At 50.4% G+C, this 15,806-nt stretch overlaps 6 protein-coding genes across 6 annotated transcripts; 4 read left to right on the top strand and 2 right to left on the bottom strand.

The window, feature by feature from the left end:
• Positions 1-1,050: 1,050 nt before the first annotated feature.
• Positions 1,051-2,740, top strand: FSST1_000765 (RNA recognition motif domain-containing protein; the record flags this gene model as incomplete). Its single annotated transcript, XM_083234135.1, has 4 exons — positions 1,051-1,271; positions 1,620-1,911; positions 1,965-2,234; positions 2,288-2,740. 4 exons carry the CDS (start codon positions 1,051-1,053, stop codon positions 2,738-2,740), a joined length of 1,236 nt encoding a protein of 411 aa, XP_083090947.1.
• Positions 2,741-3,893: 1,153 nt separating this feature from the next.
• On the top strand, positions 3,894-5,145 carry FSST1_000764 (ADP-ribosylation factor GTPase-activating protein; the record flags this gene model as incomplete). The annotated part of the gene is made up of 3 exons (XM_083234124.1): positions 3,894-3,941; positions 4,043-4,783; positions 4,840-5,145. The coding sequence occupies 3 exons, from the start codon at positions 3,894-3,896 to the stop codon at positions 5,143-5,145; spliced, it is 1,095 nt and encodes a 364-aa protein (XP_083090946.1).
• Positions 5,146-5,729: 584 nt separating this feature from the next.
• On the top strand, positions 5,730-6,629 carry FSST1_000763 (electron transfer flavoprotein subunit beta/FixA family protein; the record flags this gene model as incomplete). The annotated part of the gene is made up of 3 exons (XM_083234113.1): positions 5,730-5,780; positions 5,837-6,479; positions 6,547-6,629. The coding sequence occupies 3 exons, from the start codon at positions 5,730-5,732 to the stop codon at positions 6,627-6,629; spliced, it is 777 nt and encodes a 258-aa protein (XP_083090945.1).
• A 2,148-nt stretch (positions 6,630-8,777) lies between these two features.
• FSST1_000762 (carbamoyl-phosphate synthase (glutamine-hydrolyzing) CPA1) lies at positions 8,778-10,201 on the top strand (the record flags this gene model as incomplete). The annotated part of the gene is made up of 2 exons (XM_083234103.1): positions 8,778-8,966; positions 9,020-10,201. The coding sequence occupies 2 exons, from the start codon at positions 8,778-8,780 to the stop codon at positions 10,199-10,201; spliced, it is 1,371 nt and encodes a 456-aa protein (XP_083090944.1).
• A 495-nt stretch (positions 10,202-10,696) lies between these two features.
• FSST1_000761 (uncharacterized protein) lies at positions 10,697-12,517 on the bottom strand (the record flags this gene model as incomplete). Its single annotated transcript, XM_083234091.1, has 1 exon — positions 10,697-12,517. One exon carries the CDS (start codon positions 12,515-12,517, stop codon positions 10,697-10,699), a length of 1,821 nt encoding a protein of 606 aa, XP_083090943.1.
• A 1,345-nt stretch (positions 12,518-13,862) lies between these two features.
• On the bottom strand, positions 13,863-14,935 carry FSST1_000760 (class I glutamine amidotransferase-like protein; the record flags this gene model as incomplete). Its single annotated transcript, XM_083234080.1, has 3 exons — positions 13,863-14,097; positions 14,171-14,675; positions 14,791-14,935. 3 exons carry the CDS (start codon positions 14,933-14,935, stop codon positions 13,863-13,865), a joined length of 885 nt encoding a protein of 294 aa, XP_083090942.1.
• Positions 14,936-15,806: the final 871 nt, after the last annotated feature.

Here is a 15,806-nt window from a genome sequence, read left to right as displayed (position 1 = left end):
CCAGAGGATTGAGGCTATTCCTGCCAATTCCACGACCTGGAGCTTTCATACTCGTGATACTTTTCTGGGCAGGCCCCAACAAACGCAATCTCGAATAGGCCTCTAAACTCTCAAAGTCTGTATATCACATCCAATCTGCAGCACCACTTTAAACTACACCGATACATATGTGCTCAAGTGACGCACTTGGCCCGCCCGCACCCACACGTCAGGCCCTAATACGTACATGAACTGGCACAAATTCATGCATTGTCCAAGTCTGTAAAATCATCAAAAGGAATCCTCCTGTCTTCTCTCGACTCCTGCCAAGACTGTTCAACTGGACAACTTCAAGCCGCCACTTTCCTCATCCCAAGGTACGTACGTATGTTCTCATTGCCTAGTACCTACAGGCTCTAGAAACCGCTCCCCATCCGAAAACAGTCGTTCAGACGTGAGGTGCCGGGATCAAGGACCACTCAGCGGGAAAGAACCCACAAAACTGAAGCTTTCTCTTAGGAGCTTTTAGGTACTGGATACCTCCTAGAGTGCACGATACCTTGACAGCCTCGCTGCAACGTGGAGTTCCTGCTACCAAGTGAATCGTGTTTCTGGTACCTTCCTTCGTGTCTTGTACCAGAGCTAAAGCCTCCCTCCGCCCATTGCGTTGCGCCTGCCGTCCTCCCCAGCCCTGGCCACTTTCCACTTTCCACAACTCCTCACCTGCCCACCCCCCTGACAACACACCCCTTCCTCCTTCCCTTCTGTGCCCCCCAAACCCAAAGGCGAGAAAAATATTTCATAATCCGCTATCTCTCTGATCACTTCCTCCTCCTTTCCCTTCTCCATCACAACATCAAACACCTGTGTCTCCGCGCAACGCCCCGTCGTCTGTCTAATCTCAACCTCGTTTCTAGGGCACGAAGCTACCCTGATCAAAACTCCTCCTTATTGCACCAGAGTTCTACCTGTTCAACACGCAGTCACCGTTTTCGAACGCTCCTCCACCACAGGTCCAAGTTCGAACGTCATACTCAACCTAACCACCAAACTCATCCACCAGCCGCCATCATGTCTACCGCCAACACCAACACCAACGTGGACGCTGCCGTTAATGACGTCGCCAACACTCTGAGCAATACCTCCATCAGCAACAAGCCTGCCGATGACAAGACTGCCGCCAACGAGGCCGCTTCAGCCAGCGCTGCTGAGGGTCGCCGCCTCTATATTGGCAACCTGGCCTATGCGACAACTGAGGGGGAGTTGAAGGACTTCTTCAAGAGCTACCTTGTGTAAGTTCTATCTTCTTTTCAACTTTGTCTTTGTACCCGAACTCTTCGCCAATTTCATGCCGTCGTCGTCTTTACTCCAACTTGTGGACGCCCCGCTGGAGACACGTGTCTCCCAACTGTCGCATTGAATTTCTTGCCTAGACTTCACGAAGACGACAGGCCATGGGCAGGAACGCGCAAAGCCACTTCCCAATGATCATGTCTTACTCTGACATCAGAATGGGGAATGCCCGCCTTCTATTACTTGGCTCCACAATGGGCATAGTGATTGTCTACCCATTGAACTTCTATCCTACTATGCCGTCACCCCATCATGGACGTCACCTAACATGTACTGACTGCCATTAGCGAGTCTGTCTCGATCCCTAAGAACCCTCGCACCGACCGCCCTGTCGGCTACGCCTTCGTCGACCTTTCCACTCCCACTGAGGCCGAGCGTGCCATTGAGGAGCTCTCTGGAAAGGAGATCCTTGAGCGCAAGGTCTCTGTCCAGCTCGCTCGCAAGCCTGAGCCCGCTGGTGAGAAGTCAGAGGGTGCTAACGGTGATGGCTCTGGTGCTGAGGGCTCTCGTCGCCGAGCTTCTGGACGTGGCCGCGGACGTGGACGTGGCCGTGGAGGCCGCACTGCCCGCGCTGGTCGTGTGAGTCATATCTGAGTGTCATGGTTTCTGAAACGCTTACTGACAATGCCAAGGAGGGTGCCGAGAAGAAGGAGGGCGAAACTACTGAGGCTGTTGCTGCCACTGATGATGCTGCCACCGCAGCCGCTGCACCTGCCACCACTGAGGTTCAACCTTTGTCCGATATCACAAACAAGATCAACACTGACGCAAACGCAAAGACCTCCAAGACCCAACCTCGCCCTCAGCGTGAGCGCCGTGAGCGCGGTCCTCCTGCTGACGGAATTCCTTCCAAGACCAAGGTCATGGTTGCCAACCTGCCTTACGATCTGACCGAGGACAAGGTCAGTAACATAAAAACTGTGCATTCGTATGCCGTGTACTAACTCTTCAGCAGCTCATTGAGCTTTTCAAGGCTTATGAGCCCTCTTCTGCCAAGATTGCTCTCCGACCTATTCCCCGATTCATGATCAAGAAGCTTCAGGCTCGTGGTGAGGCCCGCAAGGGTCGTGGCTTCGGTTTCGTCACTCTGGCTTCTGAGGAGCTTCAGCAGAAGGCTGTTACTGAGATGAACGGAAAGGAGATTGAGGGCCGTGAGATTGCCGTTAAGGTTGCTATTGACAGCCCTGATAAGACCGACGAGGAGCAGCACGAGGGTGATGCTACCAACGGTCAGAAGGAGAACATCCCCGCCACTGAGGCTGCCCCTGCCCCTGCGGCTGCTCCTGCTACCGGCGCCGTTGCTGCTGCCCCTGCCACTACTGCTGCGGCTCCCGCTGCGGCTCCCGCTGCCACCAAGGCTGCTGAGGCTACCCCTGCCTCTACCACTCCCGCCACTACTACTGCCTAAGTTAAGGCACGGCGCGAGTTTCACGGACATGAACCTCATATTATGTCATGATGACTACTCTAACGATTTGGGCATGCGATTTCAACGATTTCTCTTACGGTAGATTCTCGCTACAACGATGAAAAGAAAGAATGAGGGTTTTGCACCTTACCTGAGTTTTTTTGGGGGACGTAGGCAAGAGCAGATCGAACTCTGATGAATCTCGGGATAGGGTCTACTTTGTCAACCTTTACTTTTCACATCAAAACACTAATATTTCCATGATCGGGACACAAAAACATTCACGGCCCTCTGTTATTTTGTATTTGTATCACCTTTTCTCTAACACTACTGCTGGGATGTACACTAGTTTGCACCGATGCAGGTGGAAGGGGAGAAAAGTTTAGCGCTATCATAAATGGGCATTCGATGAAGTTATGAACTGATATACGTGACTGATGATTGAACATGAACCTCGGTGGTTGCGAGTTGCTAAAATGGTCATGGTTCGTGATAATGCATGCTTGGTAGCCCGATAGAGTTGTGGGGCTAGTGTAACAAGGTTCGTCGATTTGGTATCAGTTGAGGCCAGCATACCTTGACTTGATGGATAGTTAAAATGCGTTGTTAGGTCGCATTAGGATCTTGTTTTCCGAACTGAACTTAAGAAGACAAGATACACAGTCCAGGGTGAAGTCCTCACAAAACAGACAATCAACATTGCATTTGATTATCATCACTCACGTGGTTAGCAGTAGTCATCCATACTAGGTCTCGAACATCGTAGTTTACCTAGGTATCTGTGTTATTGCTGCTCTTCATGTATGGTCAGAAGTGCCCCGCCAACGCAGCCCCTTAATGAGAAACCCACAGTATGGCATGCTTGAACACGGACGCGGGAGGAATTAATTAGGCCCATGCTCCAATAACGTGAGCTCTGGGCGCTGGGTGCTGAGTGGTGTAGATAATGTAGGGGCATGGGCTTGGGCAGGCCACTAACTCAGTGCACTGAGACGTCTCCCTCCCATATCCATTCATCCATTCATCTACAATTGATTTTGTTTTCGAAGTTTCAACTGGACATCAACACATCGTGACAATTGACTATTTCTACCCGCGCACATATACACTCAAGAGTAGAATCATTAGTTCACACGATCATTCAACCTTTGCGATGGCTTCCAAGGGTATGTGGGAGGTTGATCCCGAGACGCGGTCCAAGGTTAGTTCTTCGTCTATCCCTTTCCCACGACCGGATCTGTCCTCAATTGCCCAGTCGCATTGTGATGCACTCGCACATGCTGACGCTGAAACTGCGAATAGCTCGCCACTCTGCAAAAGGAATCAAAGAACAATATTTGCTGCGACTGCAATGCGCCGTCCCCGCAATGGGCGTCTCCCAAATTCGGTATCTTTATCTGCCTTTCTTGCGCTGGTGTGCATAGAGGTCTCGGTGTCCACATCTCTTTCGTCCGAAGTATCTCTATGGACGCCTTTAAATCGAGCGAAATTGAACGAATGCGACTCGGCGGTAACGAGGGATGGAGGAACTTTTTTGACGAACACGAGCAGACTAAGATGATGGGTATCACATGGGAAGACTCGACTATTGCGGAGCGTTACAGTGGTGAAGTTGGCGAGGAGTGGAAGGAGAGATTGAGCTGCAAGGTTGAGGGTCGCGAGTACGTTCCTGGTGCGAAGAAGCCTGCTGCTGCGCCCCCGAAGCCAGCATCACGAACTGGAACGCCTATGAGTGGCAGCGCAAACCGTAACGAGAGCCCTGCGGCTTCAGGAGGCAAGGTCAAAGTGGACGACCAGTATTTTTCAAGACTTGGAGCTGACAACGCTTCGCGACCCGACCATCTGCCACCCAGCCAAGGAGGAAAATATGCTGGTTTTGGAAGCACACCTGCACCTAGCCAATCAGACAATGACCTCGGCTTTGGGGATTTCCAGAAAGACGCCGTGGCGACTTTGACCAAAGGTTTTGGATGGTTTACGTCAACCGTCTCCAAGACCGCCAAGACAGTGAACGATGGCTATATACAGCCCACTGCTAAGCAGGTACGCCGCCGTAACTCGTAGCCCTTGTTAAGTGATTTTTTCTAACATGCTACCAGCTCGCCGAGGGTGACTTTGCTAAGCAAGCCCAATTAACAGCTTCTGCCTTTGCAAAGCAGGCTCAAGCAGCAGGCAAGAACGCCCAGGACGGTTTCAGCAGATTCGTCGAAGGGCCGGATCACCAAAAGAGTCGGGATGCTCCTTTGGATGAGAGCAAGAAGAGTTTCTGGGACGAGTTCTCCAACTTGGCTGATCAGAGACAACCTGCCGAAAACTCTATCGGAACGAGTGCTATGGGCATGGGTAAGAAGAACACGGCAGCCCCTCCATCAAAGAAGCAGGATGATGCTTGGGATGATTGGTGAGCGGACATGTGTAAGATGGGAAACTAGAGTCATATGTTGTTGATGTAAGGGAGTTGTAGCATTGGAGTATAGGCGTGCTTATCAACGGAGCTAGTCTCTCCACAGCACTCGAGTTTTATGGGATCACTTCAATATTTTTACTATCTATAAGCCGGGCCAGTGAATGATTAATGTTTCAATACCGAGCTGGTTATTTGTGGCTGAACTCGGCATTTACGTTCAAGTTGCCGGCGATTCGACATTGATGAGGAGACCGTATTTCTATCCTACAGCTATTTCTCTGCAAAATCGACCTTTTGGAAATATCTGCTTGCGTGTTTCTGGATGGGTAGTCCACAGCAATTGAAGTTATCTTCACATGTATAACACGGCAATTAGAAAAAAGGAAATAGTTCCGTCAACAATAAATCCCGACATCGCTGGTTCGGCCGGCGATTTTGTCACGTGGGCCGTCGGCCGAGGTTGGAGCTGAGACCGGCCCTAGCCGGTACCGCGCCGAGCTTTGCCATGACGACTTGGCCGGCTTTTGTGAATGTCTCGCCGCTTGACAACTTGGACTTCGCATTGAACAACAGCAGCAAAACATGTCAGCACTACGGATTCTTGTCCCCGTGAAGCGGGTAATCGACTATGCTGTAAGGAAACCAGAATCGCTAGTCGAAAAGACGCAGAACGCTGACAACCTTTGCAGGTCAAGCCCCGAGTCAACAAAGCCCAAACGGGTGTCGAAAAAGCCGGTGTCAAGCACTCCATGAACCCATTCGATGAACTCTCTGTTGAAGAATCAGTGCGAATCCGAGAAAAGAAGCGCGCCCCCGGTGGTGTTGAGGATATCTGCGTCATCTCTGCAGGCCCACCCAAAGCGCAAGATGTGCTACGAACAGCCATGGCTATGGGCGCAGACCGTGGCATCCACGTTGAGATCAAGGAGGGCGAAGAGATCGAGCCCTTGACTGTAGCCAAGCTTCTCCAGAAGGCCGTGGAACAACAGAAGAGCAACCTGGTGGTCCTGGGCAAGCAGAGCATCGACGATGACGCCAACCAGACGGGTCAGATGTTGGCGGGTCTGTTAGGATGGCCACAGGCTACACAGGCGAGCAAGGTCGAATTCGGCGCCAACGACGAGGTTACTGTTACAAAGGAAGTGGACGGTGGTGTTGAGACGGTGCGCGCCAAGCTGCCCATGGTTATTACTACGGATCTCCGACTCAACGAGCCTCGATATGCAAGTCTGCCCAACATTATGAAGGCCAAGAAGAAGAAGCTGGAGAAGACAAAGCTTGAGGACTTTGGATTGGATGGAGTGAACCGTCTCAAGACACTCAAGGTTGTTGGTAAGTTTATTTTCCTCCTTTATGATAGCCTAACCGTTGCTAGCGGGCTCATGCTAACTTTCGACAGAGCCTCCTGCTCGACAGGGTGGTGGCAAGGTGGAGGATGTCGGTGGCCTGGTTAGCAAGCTCAAGGAGCTTGGTGCTCTGTAAATAATAGAAAGAGTAGTAAATAGACTAAACTCTATTACAAATGTACCACATATTTCAACCTATATTAGAAGTTTCAGCCGGCATAACCATAACCTAGGTAGTTGAATGACTAAGTATTGGTCCTCAACAGAACTCTCGCAACTTTAAGTGTCTCGTGACTTGTTTTCTTCATGTTAGATACCTAGGTAGGTACCACAGTGCAACGTAGTAAGATAATTTATGCGATCTTTCTGAGAGTTTGACCAACTTCTACCTGTGCTGAACACAGGCCTCAGCCAGTGAAGGTAATCAATGTCTCAGTTCGCCTTGTGACTTACGGCGGTGATATAGAATAGCTATAAGGCTTGTTTGCATTCAATGGCTTTCTAGAACTTTGCATCACACATTGTATAAGCCAAAATCGTTGCCTCGCTCATGTAGAGGAGGTTTCGATCTTATGAATTTCACGAATGAAATTACTTTGCCCCCATAGAACCAATTGGATGCACTGGGGTGCCATAGAATAGATGACACCCATCTTTGTGTTATAAGGTGGCTCTTGTGGGTAGCAAACTTGCTTATAGAGACAGCATAGATATGACACATATCTTGCTTGACCTAGACTGTGGAGTTGATTACCAGCAGTACGGTAAGAGAGACTGGCAGTCTCAAGGCTTGAGGTCTTATCCTTATCTTACGACTAAGAGCTGAGCCAAGATCCAAGATCCAAGATCCGAGATCCAGATTGAGCAAGGTTCCTTGTTTCGACAGATCCCGACTACCGAATGCCGTGTTCCTGGCAGTACATACTGGACAAGGGCTCCACAAAGCTCTTATCAGAACGGATCGACAGTGCTACGCTACAAATGCTTCTAGCCCGTTTTCTAGGCTTTGACCGCCAGCAGTGTGAAAATCCCCAACCAGGGCGAATCAAATGACACCTCAACATTTCTGGAGGCGTCTGGGGGCTGTGGATCTTATCTGGCTCCATTTTGACATGACATGATAGAGGGCAGGCCGATGCTTGACTCAGTCATGAGAAATTGCTGTTGACATTAAGCGTCAATGTCACTGAGTATAGTACAATGCTGATCGAGATACGGTTAATAAAGAAGGAATGGGTAATGCAATTAAGAGAATAATTAAAACTTATATTAGCATAGAATGAAGAAAAAGGTTATAGTGATCGTGATGAAGAATTCAATGTGACGTGTAATTAGTATTGGCGTTGGTTATAAAAGCAAGAAAAGAAAAGAAAAAGATCAAAGCCTCTCCCATTTAAAACGATATCGGAGGACTGAGTCTGACAGACATTTTGACCCAAGGGTCCAGTTCCTGGCAGCGGGGCACTTATGAACCTCTTGTAGTACACTATAGCGGAGCGCTTGAGCCGCCCTACGCTGTTTTCTCGGCGGAAGAGCGGCATCGGACATCCGCCCAGGGAAATTTACAGTGAGAAACCCACTCAGCACGAAAAAACTTGCCAATGACCAAAGCCGTGTTGTCAGTCGCGGCGGTAGGTGCGGAGCGGGATCGCACCTTGCCTTCTCTTACACTTTTCTTCTCAACCTCCCACCTCTTGACTCTTTTCTCTCCCTTTCCCTTTTCTTTTCTAAACAGAAAGATATCTTCGCGATAATTGAAAACCTTCCATTCAAAAGTCTGACTCAACGCTCCTGCAACACGATTGCATCTCCTCTTATACCATTGACTTGAGCTCGTCTCCCAATCCGCCCATATGAACGGGCGCCCCTCGATCTTCACCTCGCAGGTACGTTCACTTTTTTGTGAGATGCACATTCTGTGTGTATCAACCCCGCCATCAAGAAACACATTTCAGCCTATGGCTGTCAATAGCAAGCAGTGAGAGCTACAGCTTGACATCAATTGAATCAATTCCTCCTTCACCACCGCCAAGATACTCGCAATTCTTCAATTGACCCAATACTAACTTTCCTTGCTACAGGATTATCTCTCTGGTTCGTACCCTTGACTGGTTCTGGCTCACCGCTTGAAACCTGCTCTACCTGTTACGAGACATGGAAACTAACCCGTGCCCTGATGTAGACCATCTCTGGAAGTCTCAGTGGTGCTAAAGAACCCCCTCTGGCCAACCGACTATCCTCTTTTTAAACCAACCTAACAAATCAACAAACGACAAATAACAAAATGTTCTCCCGATTGGCTTCCTTCGCCAACCCCGCGGCCAAGTCCGCGTCGGCTTCAGGCCGAACCATGCTCCAGGTCCGATACTTGTCCGAGAAGGCTGTTGCTGGCAGCAAGGGTCGGGCTATGCCTTTCTCTGCTGTCCGAGCTACTGCTCCTGCTGCTCATCTCCCCGCTACTCTCACTATTCGAGTATGTTACTCTGAAGAGCTTCCTCTCCTAGTTCTGAGCTTACGATTCAATAGGATGGTCCCGTCTTCCAGGGCAAGGCTTTCGGCGCCAACGCCAACATTTCTGGTGAAGCTGTCTTCACTACCTCGCTCGTTGGATACCCTGAGTCCATGACCGACCCCTCCTACCGGGGACAGATCCTCGTCTTCACCCAGCCCCTGATTGGCAACTATGGTGTTCCTTCCGCCGCCCGCGACGAGTTCAACCTTCTCAAGTACTTCGAGTCCCCCCACGTTCAGTGCGCTGGTATCGTTGTCTCCGATGTTGCTGTCAATTACAGCCACTGGACTGCCGTCGAGAGTCTTGGCGAGTGGTGCGCCCGAGAGGGTGTTCCCGCCATCTCCGGTGTCGATACCCGTGCCATCGTTACTCATCTTCGAGAGCAAGGCTCTTCCCTGGCTAGAATCTCTATTGGTGAAGAGTACGATGCCGATGAGGATGAGGGTTTCGTCGATCCCGGCCAAATCAACCTTGTGAAGCGTGTTACCACCAAGGCTCCTTTCGTTGTTGAGTCTCCCGGTGCCTCTCTTCACGTTGCCCTCATCGACTGTGGTGTCAAGGAGAACATCCTTCGCAGCCTGGTCAGCCGAGGTGCTTCCGTCACTGTCTTCCCCTACGACTACCCCATCCACAAGGTTTCGCAGCACTTCGACGGTGTCTTCATCTCCAACGGTCCCGGTGACCCTACCCATTGCCAGGCTACCGTTCACAACCTTGCTCGCCTCATGGAGACTTCCAACATCCCCATCATGGGTATCTGTCTGGGTCACCAGCTTCTGGCTCTTGCTGTCGGTGCTCGAACCATCAAGCTCAAGTATGGTAACCGAGCCCACAACATCCCTGCTCTCGACTTGACCACTGGTCTCTGCCACATTACCAGCCAGAACCATGGTTACGCCATCGACGCCAGCACCCTCCCTAGCGACTTCAAGGAGTACTTCGTCAACTTGAACGACGGTTCCAACGAGGGTATGCTTCACAAGACCCGACCCATCTTCTCCACCCAGTTCCACCCTGAGGCCAAGGGTGGTCCCATGGACAGCTCCTACCTCTTCGACAAGTACCTCCAGAGCGTCCAGCTCGCCAAAAGCAACCAGGTCGTTTTCAAGGACAACCGACCTACCCCTCTGATGCTCGACATCATGAGCCGAGAGCGTGTTGGTGTTGAGCCTACTCCTCTCGCCGCTACTGCTTAAATGAAGAGTTTGAGATAATTTTGGCGTCTGGGATTGGTAGTTGGGTAACGTTGGTTGTGTTTTCTTGGGAGCAAGGGAAACGGTTGCTTTTTCAAAAGAAGAAATGTTATATGTAAAGTAGCATCGAATGAGAATTATTGTGATACCATCTATATGCTCCTTTATCCTGTGGCTAATGTGCATGTTTAATTAAAAGACTGCTGAGTACAAGCACAAGACTCAAAGGGCAATGCTTGATATTGCTGCTCGTAGTCACGTTCAAAACCAATCACGTAGGTATGGTATGTCAATACAGTGATTAGAATTAAAGTTGATTTACTGATATCATAATCCGTGTTTATTTCCTTGGGTCCTTGCCCCTTTCTCTTTCGAAGCTGCCCTTTAAAGCACATAGCTCTAGCATACGTCTCAGATTCATATGTAGACATACCAAGATTTCTGTCCTAGACTGGTAATTCTTCATTCATACTATCCGGGCATGATAGTGCACATCCTTCAATCCCTCATCCGAGTATCTCCGTCATCAGATAAGGAGCCACGGCGGGGCCGGCGATCGTCTCGTGGAGGTGGCATATAGCGATCACTGCGTGGTCGGCCACCACCGCCGCCACCACGTCGACGTCGACCCCCACGGCGCTCGCGACGTTCACGACCCGCGCCTCCTCGCTCACGATGGGGAGGACGGATGCCCTCAAACACTTCCTTGCCTCGATCAACGAACGAAGTGCCGTTCTCGAACGAGTATCGGTTGATCTCGCGCCCAAAATCACCGCCATCTCGTTTACTTGTGTAGTGGGAACGCATGTTGTCGATGCGACGGCGAGCGAGGTCTTCAGATACGGGTTGATAATATATAGCCGGCCGAGCATTGGTTCTCTTGGATGCGCCGCCAGGATTGATAGGAGGAGGCCGGGGACCAGGACCAGTACCAGGGCGAACGGGACGAGGTCCTGTGGGAATGGCAGGATCGCGTAGTGCCCTAGGGCCAACAGGGATAGAGTCCATGGCCATCGCGGTGCCTGCATGTGGCCTTGGGCCTGACGGAGGTCCTGCACCTGTTGCTTCTTCAAGATGGACTTCAATTACGCCGTCGGGTCCATCGTCATAGATGACTTCCCATCGCACACCAGATCGTGGGCCACCGCTGGCTTGTTCAGTATCAATCCAATCGCGAACCTTTTCAGGAGGAACAAAGTCAACCCATAGCGGCTTGCGGTTACTCTCGTTGGGCCAAACACTATCGTGAAGTGCTGTGCGAACGCGCGAGGCTGCAGCGGTAGTTTTGAAGACAGCGAAACCGTGGGTGCGAATTTGATCGAGAAAGAATTCCGCCACAATATCAGCGTCAAGAGGATCTCGGGGATGCGTCGCTAACTCAACAAGGTACGACTTCACATCCTGAGGTCGAAGAGGGCGCATGAAATTCTTAATGTAGAGGGCAGAAGTGGCAGGGTGTAGTGCGGGCGCAACGTCGCGCTCGTAATCCATATCCTGCTGATTCTCTCCCGCAGGCTCTCTAGACTCTGATGGAGGGTTTTGTAAGGTTTCGCTTTGGAGTTTCTCTGTTTGTGGTTCGCTGTCAATATTCATCGGTGCAGGCTCGTTGGCAGTGCCAAGCAGCGGATCCTCCTGGCGCGAATCGGGATTGGCGCCGTCGTCCGCAATTTCTTCTGTGCGAGCGCGCTTTCGTGCAATAGATTCTTCGGTGGGTGGTGGTGTGAGAGAGCGACGTTTTCGCTTTTGCTGTTCGGCAGCAGGCGTTGGTTCGAGGGAATGGGAGGGCGTAGAGTCGGCAGCGCTGGCCACTGTTCCCGCTCTGGTATTCTCCTCTACTGTTGGTTCCCTCGACTGAGGGACAGCTTCGTTGCCAGCGCTCGGAACATCGACTACCATATCTGCATCCTCGGATTCCTCTTTTGATGTGCCATTCTTAACAATCTCCTGCTCTTTTTCTCCACTGTCAACCCCTTTACTCGATTCGGCATCGGCAACTGGCGCAGCAATGTCATCCGTCTCTTTGTTCTCCATCTCAATCATTTGGCTATCCGGCTTCTCGTCTACAAGTTTGGGTTCGTCGATCGCGTCCTGGGGCTCTGGCTTCGCGACATCTGATTCTTCAACCGCTGGCTCGTCACCTCTGGATTCATTGGTCGCAGGCGCATCCTCAAGTTCTTCCTGGGCGTCTGCTTCTCCTTTGTCGTTATCGGCTTCTTCGAGTCGCGCGACAAGATCTGCCTTAAGGCCGTGTTGTGGAAGATCGCGGTTCTTAAGCTCGGCTTTGAGGTCAACGACCTTCAGCTTTGCCCAGTCAGTCATGATGGAGGAATCGGGCAATCGATAAAGCTAATTTTGTTTAAAACGTATTCCCATAAACTTTCGTGTTGGTCTCCAGACCCTGGGACTAGAAGGAGACTAAAGATAAGGAGGGCGAAAAAATTGAAGGAAATTGAAGTTGTAAGAAGCTCGAAACAACTTTCATGCTGTCGCAAATCTAAACACCAACAAGTTGTGTCGTCCAATAATGTGTCACAGTGCAAGAGTATTATGTCAGCAGAACCGGCCCACTCATGTTGAGCTCAGCCACGCCTAGAAGGTAACGCCACATGTTTGATTCCTCAATTCCTGAGTCAAACTTGAGATGTTATGAAGCAAATGTAGAGACATGAGGGCGTGCCTTGAGCATCGAAAGTTTAACCATGACCCATCATTGTATTCTATAGTGTCTATTTCTATAGAAAACTAGTCAAAGTGATGCCGATGGGACCATGTCGTCTTATGATGTGCCGCATGCAGCTTCTAGATAGTGGGCCATGAGCAGCAAAGTAAGTCTTGACCATCCAATTGATTGTTGCCTGTTGACCTGGCCATTGAGAACAAGCAAGAGGCGTACATACGGCTTATTAAAGAGACCACCATACGATACGGGTGTATACTTATGGGCTTTCCAAGGACTGTAATCTATCTTGAAGGGTTATAGTCGTATTTATGGTGTTTTTCGTGTCATCATGAGTTCCATTACCCTCATGTCTTGGCTCAGGTGCTCATGAGCTAACTACATATGTAGAGCATAGATCCTAACCTAATTCACCATCCAAACCATACTGGTCTTTGTAACCCCTTCCATTTTCCTTCAACGTATGTTCCTATAAGCCTATTTGAAAGAAGCTACGAGTGTTTCTATTGTTATCCTTCTTCGATAAGCTCAGTAGGAATGAGGTGATGTCCTAGACTTGACCCGCCATGACCCCTGTTTCCCCCTGGTTCATGGGCATGTCCGACTTCATCACACGACCAGACCACATCCCGCGTTACGAATTGAGAGCTGGAGCTCCCCGAGCTTGTGTGGGTCCCGCGTCATTGCTGGCTGTTTACCTTTTATGTGCCACTTCGTGACCTCAATCTCCGCACTTTCAACGACGACGCAAACCTTAGGTAGGCACATTCATTTTGAGTAGTTCAATACAAGCAGCTGTGAGAAGATTGCAAAAGGCGACCAAACAATTGAATTAAATAGAGAGCTCCTAGTCTTTTTGGTGTTTTCTTAGGGTTCCTCACGCTCAGCTGTCAAATACATAAATACATGGAAATTGGTCTCAATCGGGGCTATGCCTGAGCCCATCATAAACTCTTAATTCGTACACGGCACTTACTGCCAGGGATCTTAGACGTCGAGACCATCGACAACAACGCCCTTGTTCCAGGTCCACTGAAGGCGCCTGGCCACCTCCAACGAAGTAGCATCATCAATCAGGGCGCTGACAAGATAGAGGGCAGCATCAATTCCAGAGCTGACACCTCCAGATGTCACCACACGAAGGCCACCGAGTCGCATGGCGGCACGACGAACAATTGACTCACGGCGTGTGTTGGAGTCCTTGAACGACATGCTTCCCTTTCTGTGTGTCATCATAAGTCAGTTGACTGTCTTAAACTAAATGCATGATAAAGTGGGGTAAAATTATAACGTACCGGGCTGCCGAAGGGCGACGTCCCTGACCAGCATCAGACTTGCGGCGGATGTATGGGCTCTCGTCTTCGCCGAGATCGAATCGTAGGTTGTTGACAACATAGCGAGCGTCCTCTACCACATCGGTACGCTCCTGGAGGTTTACGGTAGCAGCATCGCTGCAAATGTTCTCAAACGAAGTAAGGTAATCGGGGTGGGTGGTGGCAGACAAGCCAGAGAGGATGCCCTGCTTGCCAAGGAAGAGGGCACCGGTGCAGATGGAAAGAATCGTGCGTTCGCGAGCGGGATCACGTTTCTGAAGCTCTGAGAAGTCGGTGATTAGGGAGAGGGGTTGAAGCTCTTTAGCGACGACCTCCTTGGAGTTGCCACCGACGACGACGAGGATATCAAAGTCCTCGAGACGGTCGTGTGCCTCCTTGTAGGTGATCTGGGCGCCAACGACGACACCCTGGTCCGAGATGACCTTGGCTTCGGGACCGACAACGGTGACCTCAAAGGCCTTGCTGTCTGTCGGAAGGGGTAAAGTGATCAGCGGGAGGGGTAAAGCCAAATGGGGTATTGTACTGTAGTGTAGTACACTGCAATGCACTGTATTGTACTATACGGGTAGAGGACTACTTACTCTCGGGATCCTGGAAGTTGTGACAAGCAGAAGTAAAGACCTCGAGCGCGCCGGCGAAGTCCAGAAGATCAAACTTTTCGTGGATAGCGAAGAGAACGTCAACAGGCTCCTGATCAGCGATGGCTGAGGTCTTCTGAGCACTCATCTTGGCGGTATTGTTGGTGGTTTGGAAGAGGGTTTGAATTGAAGAAGAATTGTGACGGATTGAAGAGTCAATGGATGTGAGTAAGTAAGCAAGCACTAAATATGGTGCTGGCTCCTAGAGTAGGTATATAAGAAGGTTGTTGTTGTTGCTGTAAGTGGTGAGTCGAATTGGTTGTGAAAGATCTGAATAAGGATGAAAAAGGAAGGAAAAGAGAAAGAAGATGAACAAGAGCAGATGGACGTTTTTAAATACAGCAAGGAATGTCCTGTGGTTGCTTGCCCTGAAGCTTTCCCCTCATCAATTGAAACTGCAACCACCTCAGTTCAAACTAGACTGGTGACTGGTGAGTCGCTCAAGGTGGCTCGATATCTGGTGTGATCTGCTATTCAGAAAGTCATGTTCAGTCTTGTCTGCAATTGCGCTAGCTGAGGAAAGTGCGGGGTTGTTAGCTCAATGGATGGGTCCTTGGCTCAAGTCTAAGGTACCCCCGGTGAAGGCTGTCTCCATCCGCGACAGAAAAGTATAAGGAACAATACTGGGATTCAAGCGGATGGCTGTCCGATCAGCTTTCTACCGGACCCCACTATAGTGTATCACTAGGTGAAAGTGCCTGGAGTGCCCCTCTATGGCACGACTTCCATCCGCGGGCTGTTTTCAGTGACCAGCCCCTACCTCCTCCAGCGGGTACGCTCCACTCAACGCCACAAACTCGCACCACCTTTTGAATCAGCTGCAAGGTTAACCGCGCCGCGCCGCGCCGTAAAATCATGCTGTCTTACTGAATAGCTTCACCTAGATTAAACCTCCAGCGGTATCAAAAACTCATTTCAGGATCCACATCCAAACGGGCCTCACCACCTCGGTCTGCTCA

This window comes from Fusarium sambucinum, chromosome IV (genome assembly GCF_050947815.1).
Source record: "Fusarium sambucinum isolate potato_lamoka chromosome IV, whole genome shotgun sequence".
Lineage (NCBI taxonomy): Eukaryota > Fungi > Ascomycota > Sordariomycetes > Hypocreales > Nectriaceae > Fusarium > Fusarium sambucinum.
This window is presented reverse-complemented; position numbering and strand designations above follow the sequence as displayed.